Source organism: the organism of the source record quoted next, unplaced genomic scaffold (genome assembly GCF_019419815.1).
Source record: "Pyrus x bretschneideri cultivar Hongxiangsu unplaced genomic scaffold, Pyrus_bretschneideri_v1 Contig6, whole genome shotgun sequence".
NCBI classification, from domain to species: domain Eukaryota; kingdom Viridiplantae; phylum Streptophyta; class Magnoliopsida; order Rosales; family Rosaceae; genus Pyrus; species Pyrus x bretschneideri.
Window position 1 is genome coordinate 5,636,050 of NW_025999798.1, and position 6,924 is coordinate 5,642,973.

A 6,924-nucleotide genomic window follows, 5' to 3' on the forward strand; every position below is an offset into this window, starting at 1 on the left:
GCATCATGCTTCCCAAAACCTATTAAACATTAAAAAAAATCATTTTTAAGTAATTACTAACGTGGAATTAGCAATAAAAGCCAGAATCCACTATTAATGTAGAACATATAGAAATAGAATTTAAGAGCGTAAAATCAACAACAAAGTCCAAATATTGTAGATTTGAGCTCTGATTTCCAAGTAGAGTTTTTTAAGACAAATTTTGTGGGTATAAAATATCTTTTTTGTGGAGTTAGTGTTATTTCTTTCATGCTATTCAATTATCATTTGGATGAAGTCTTTTTTTTTTTTTTTTTTTGAGTATAGCGAAATATTTTACATTATGAAGTCTAGTTTTACATTCTTAAAGTTACCATTTGATTTCCTTCATATTATTATTGTCACGCCTCAAGCAATCAGCTAAGTAAAATTCGTGTAAAGGGAGAGCGGAGACTTGCAACCTATAGTGGGTTATAATAGTATTTTTCTGCGTTTTTGGTTGACAAAGGATCTTCTTTTAATAGGAGGTGGATTGTCTGCCCTTCTATTTCCATGCTCTTCCCATGCCCTCCTGCTTGTGTGGTCACAGTTAAGCCACGTCAACATTTGATATTCCTATTACTTTTTGTTTTATTATTTTTATAAAAAAATTAATATAAAATGTTAACGTAGCTTAACCATGACCACACATCACAGGAGGGCATGAGAAGGATATGAAAATGGAAGGGTAGACAAACCACCTCCATCTTAATAAATACATGGGTTTTTTTTTTTTTTGGTTAAATAAATAGATGGTAGTATTAGACAATATAAAATAGCAGAGCTTTGGCGCGTTATTGCTTGCGAAATGGACTTGCCATCAAATCGGCCAAAAAATACAGCTTTCACTAACCACATGGATTTGTACATCTTGTTTGCTGCAAATTCAGAAAATGTATGTCAATATCTTCACTGTTTCTTCAAGCAATTCCTCCCTGCATTTCCCTATCAATGCTTACCCTCCATTTCTTATTCAATTAACCTAGACTCTAAGAAAGCTCCCCAACTACTACCACACGACCTCCCACCCATCATGTGCTCTTCATATACACTGCATTGCAGCATCTTCGACACGAAAACCCGAAAACCCATTTCGATTTCCGATCGAATTAGGGGTTAAAGATTGAGTCTTGAGCTTTCAGTGGGGTAAAAAAAGGAGAACTCAAATGTGGGTTTTTGCTGTTCTTGTTGTTTGTGGTTTAGCTTGTGGAATCGAGCTGATCAGAATGTACGAACGGAGCGGATTTCGGGTATGTTTTTCTCGTTGTTTACTTCGAATTAGTTGCAAAGCTGCTCTCTTTTTGCTACATTTGCATATAGAAGGTGTCATTGTTTTAGGCTCTCATGTGTTTGAAGAAATGCCTTTTCAGTTTTTTTTCGATTTAGTCACAGTTCGTAATGTGTAGAAACTGAGTGATTCTGCAGTTTTGCTTTGTCTGATAGGCCAAGGTTCAGTAATTTTTCCATTTCTCTTAATGGATTTACTTGTAGGACTAAATTGGGAACAGTAGTTTTGATTAGCTCCCCCAGTTGAGTAGGAGTTTTATCTTTTTATTCAAGTGGTATTGTACTTTAAATTAATCTAAACTGCAGGATGGGAAATTCGAAGACGGTGCATAGGGGATAAAATGTGCTAGGAAATGTGGGTGGGCCCAAGTCTGCCCAAGTTGATTAGGAGTTGCAATTGAATTTATAATGTAACTTAGATAAAGACTAATAATGTGATTGTTCATTACATCAAAGCTTAACAATTTATGCATGGAAATTGGAAAAGAGGAGAACCCAGTTGGGTTCTTGGAAAGATGAGCTGTAAGAAAAAGGATTCTTGAGAATGGCTTTAAATTTATGTTCGATAAGTATATTTTATTCTGCTTGATACCTTTTTCTGTTATTGTTTCCGATTGACTTAATGGAAGAATGATGCAGGAAGCGCTGGTGATGTCTTGGAGGATAATCCAGTTGGAAGGTTGAAGGTTTACGTGTATGAGCTACCTAGCAAATACAACAAGAAAATCCTTCAGAAAGACCCGAGATGTCTCAACCATATGTTCGCTGCTGAGATCTACATGCATCGGTTCCTCTTATCCAGCCCGGTTAGAACCCTTAATCCGGAGGAAGCAGATTGGTTTTATACTCCTATCTACCCTACTTGTGACCTTACCCCCACTGGCTTGCCATTGCCCTTCAAGTCACCGCGGATGATGAGAAGTGCAATACAGCTCATTTCTACAAACTGGCCTTATTGGAATCAAACAGAAGGAGCCAATCACTTCTTTGTTGTTCCCCATGACTTTGGAGCCTGCTTTCATTACCAGGTAAGACCCTTCAAATTTGTATCTAACCATGATTTCTTGGGGTAAACCGTTGAAGAAAGTAATTTGAGTTGGAACATGATAAGTTTAAGTTTGTATGAATTTGTAGTTCGGTCAACAGAACCTCAATAAAGATTCATCCATTGCATTCAGATCATTATTTGCAGAACAGAATGCTACTTGTACGAGCCATGACTAATATGTGGTCTAAATATGTTGGCATTCTATAGGAAGAGAAAGCCATTGAACGGGGGATTCTTCCATTACTCCAGCGTGCTACCTTGGTTCAGACGTTTGGACAACGGAACCACGTATGCTTGAAGGACGGTTCAATCACAATTCCTCCTTATGCTCCACCACAGAAGATGCAGGCACACCTGATTCCCAAACAAACTCCACGGTCCATCTTTGGCTACTTCCGTGGTCTATTTTATGACATTAATAATGACCCTGAAGGTGGTTACTATGCAAGGTATATTTGTCTGGACAGTGTTTTATCCATTTGAAATTATGGAACATGTTTTCATGTCAAGTTAGACTTGAGACTTACGTCTGTCTTATTAACCCTTTTAATTGATTAACAGAGGTGCAAGGGCAGCTGTTTGGGAAAATTTCAAGAACAATCCACTCTTTGACATCTCCACGGACCATCCAACTACATATTACGAAGATATGCAACGATCTATATTCTGTTTATGTCCTCTAGGTTGGGCCCCTTGGAGTCCAAGGCTAGTTGAAGCAGTGGTATTTGGCTGCATCCCTGTTATTATAGCCGACGACATTGTTCTACCCTTCGCTGATGCTATCCCGTGGGAAGAAATCGGCGTTTTTGTAGCTGAGGAAGATGTCCCTGACCTGGACACAATCCTCACTTCTATTCCACCGGAAGTAATCCTAAGGAAACAAAGATTGCTCGCGAATCCTTCGATGAAATGGGCGATGATGTTCCCACAACCTGCGCAACCAGGGGATGCATTCCATCAGATACTAAACGGGCTGGCACGCAAACTGCCCCATGATCAAAGTGTTTACATGAAGGCTGATGAAAAGGTTTTGAACTGGACAGCAGGTCCGGTGGGAGACCTGAAACCTTGGTAATGGAAGTGCTACCATTCTTCTTCTCCCTTCCGGAATGCAGCTGAATTTTGTACTGGTATTGGCATAGAGCAGATCCTTTCGCAACGCGAATATAGTTGAGTTGCTGATGCATCGGATTGCTTTGTGCCGTTTGTCCTGTGTTTTGTCCAGTTCCACTGTAACAGATTGAGAATGTGCTGCTGAAAAATGTAAACTAGTTTCTTGTTAATGAATTTTGTATAGGTGCTGTGCTGCTGGCATTAAGCAGATTCTCTATGGATATGCTTTTGTGCTGCTCTACTCAAAATCTACAACTTTATTTGACAAATCGGTCCTTCCGTTGATTCATGACACAAAAACTTATTTGTAATAATCCTCTTATTCAAGCCTCAGCAGAGATCAAGAGTTTCTTGTCAAAAGTAAATTTGAACCACATTATTACTAGTTTATTATGAAACTAAGTCCACTCCTTCCTTCTTATGGTAAACAATCTAGTTTAATCCACATTTTTTTGTAAAAAATGCAAATTTTTTATTTTCTCGAAATATTTTCTGTGAGCATTAAAGAAATCTTTATAATGTATTTGGAAGCGGATTTACGATTTATTGAACAACAAATGTATATTTAGTAGAATATTTAAGCCCAAAAGTAATAAATAAGTGAAAAATATAGAGATGTTAAAATGCATATTTTTGTCCACAAACTATTATATTCATGTTCTTTAAAATATATTTTTTCGTGCGTGGAGCCCAACTCGTTTTCTGAGCACTAGGGAGTTCTTCTCGTTCTACGTACGCGAGCGCCACCTTGTCTTGTGTGCTTGGGTTCACCTCATTCTGCATGTGAGGTGTCTGCATCGTTTTTCATACGAGAAGCCTGCCACTTTTTGCAGTCCATAGGGCCCGCTTCATTTTGATGTGCACGGAGTCAGCCTCGTTTTTCGTGCACATCTCGATTTGTGCACCGTATCTTGCCTCGTTTTTCATGTGCGGAGCTCACCTCGTTTTGAGTACCAAAAGCCTGCCCAATTTTTTGTGAGCCGAGTACGCCTTGTTTTGCTTACCTCATTCTGCATGAGCTGAGCTCGTCTTGTTTTGCATGCGCTGAGCCCGATTAACACATGTGTTACTTGTCAAAAATGCAATTTTTTTTTTTTTCACAAAATAATTTTTCTAATCGTTAAGTTAAACTTTTTAAGGAATTTAGAAGCAGTTTTACGGTTTATTAAACAACAAATGTATATTTAGTAGAATATTTAAGCCGAAAACTAAAATAATAAGTGAAAAATATAGTAGTGAGGCTCAGAACATTGTCAAATGGGGTTCTACACTCAATAAATCTCAACGGCAATTATCACCTTAATTTTCAAAACTTCACAGTGAGCGCGAAGGTGAAAATATATCCACATTCTTTTTGTAAAAAAAACAAATTTTTTATTTTTTTTGAAATATTTTCCATGAGTATTAAAGAAATATTTATAATGTATTTAGAAGCGGATTTACAATTTATTGAGCAACAAGTGTATATTTAATAGAATATTTAAGGCCAAAAGTAATAAAATAAATGAAAATATAGAGATGTTAAAATGTAAATTTAGTGTACATTTCTTATTTTTATTTTTTAAGTTTGAGATGTTAAAATCACATGTGAATGAGGCCTAAACAAAAAAATAGCAATAGTTTGTTTTGTTGAATAGTCTTTCCCTCTATTTGGGTTGACAAAGACAGTTCTATTAATATGTGGTTTAGATGTAGATAAAACAAAAATTAACAAAAAGAAAAAAAGTTCAAATATCTTTAAATTTAGATTTTAAATCGTTGATTATAAGTGTTTAAATATGAATTGTAATAGATTTTGCACAAAAAAATATATTTTGAAGAACATGAATACGATAGTTAGTGTGACTTTCATACACCCTAGGAATTTGAATCATCTTCGTACCTTTTTGTTAATTTTTCCTTTATTTCTCTTACCACTATAACAAACTATTGTATTCATGTTCTTCAAAATATATTTTTCCGTGCAAGAAGCCTGACTCGTTTTCTAAGCACCCGAGAGTTCATCTCGTTCTGCGTGCGCAGAGCCTGCTCGTTTTCTATGCCTGGGTTTGCCTCATTCTACATGTGAGGTGTCCACATCGTTTAGTGTGCTAGAAGCCCACCCCTTTTTGCATCCACGGAACTCACGTCGTTTTGGCTTGCATATAGCCAGCCTCATTTTCCCTGCACACCTTGATTTGTGCACCGTATTTTGCCTCGTTTCTCATGCGTGAAGCTCACCTCGTTTTGCATGTCAAAAGCCCGCCCAATTTTTTGTGAGTCGAGCCCGTCTTGTTTTGTGTGTCATGGTTCGTCGCATTTTGCATTTGCTGAGTCCGTCGTCTTATCTTGCATGCGTCGAGCCCACCTAACACCCATGTTTCTTGACAAAAATGCAAGTTTTTTATTTTCACACAATATTTTTCCAGTGCATTAAGTTAACCATTTTAAAGAATTTCGAAGCAATTTTACTGTTAATTGAGCAATAAATGTATATTTACATATTTACTAGAGTATTTAAGTCGAAAACTAAAAAAATAAGTGAGAAACATAGTAGTGAGGCCTAGAACATTGTCAAATAAGGTTTACACTCAAGAATCTCAATGGAAAGTCTCTCAAAATTCTACAATTTTATTTGACAAATTGGTCCTTCTTTTGATTCATGACACAAAAACTTATTTTTAATAATCCTCTTATTCAATTGATAGTAGAGATCAAGAGTTACTTACGCATAAAAACGCTGAGACGAATCATTTAATACTACGGTTCAGTGGTATTCTTCATCACTGTAAGTGAGAGATTTTATATTTGATTCATGATAAAGGTGAATTTGAACCATATTATTGCTAGTCTATTGTGAGATTAAGTTTATTCCCTTCATTTTATGATAGACAATCTCGTTTGTGCCAAAAAAAACAAAAAAAAAAAAAAAAAAAAAACTAAAATGATAGTATTTCAATTAAATATTGCAATGCTACGTGTTGAACTTGCAAACCATAACAAAAAAGTTCAGCCCGTGAGCTTATCCTAAAAGTCGGGGATTTGATGGGGTCAAGCAACTAATTTAAGTAAAATATTTGATAAATTAAATTAATTCGAGAAGTCAATTTAAAGCAATTTAAAGCCATTTCCTCATTTATTTATGCGTGTGACAATATTTTAAAACAGTATGTATTTGTTTATAAACGTAATCTCTCTCCCCAAGTTGCCTTTAGAATAATAATCTACTAAAATCTGAGAAAAGTAAATATTGTAGTAGCAAAGCAGGGGAAAAAAAAGTTCATTTTGGTTTTTTTTTTTTTTTAAATTATTACAAACAATATTACTTATTCAAAAAATCGAAATATTTAAATTCTAGAAGCCATGTGTTAAAAAAAAATCAATAAACATGCGAGGGCATGCTGGTTTTTTTATTTTTTTGTCAAACGATAGATTTATTAGATTAGAAGTTAGATTACGGAGTTGACGGTGTTCGAATT

The 6,924-nt window shown here is 35.7% G+C and overlaps 1 protein-coding gene across 1 annotated transcript; it reads left to right on the plus strand.

Moving 5' to 3' along the window:
* Positions 1–826: 826 nt before the first annotated feature.
* Positions 827–3,707, plus strand: LOC103944760 (probable beta-1,4-xylosyltransferase IRX10). The gene is given in 6 exon segments (XM_009355233.2): positions 827–913; positions 1,161–1,230; positions 1,233–1,268; positions 1,945–2,333; positions 2,561–2,802; positions 2,915–3,707. Coding segments are annotated over 6 exon segments (1,338 nt in total). The 3' UTR covers positions 3,429–3,707.
* Positions 3,708–6,924: the final 3,217 nt, after the last annotated feature.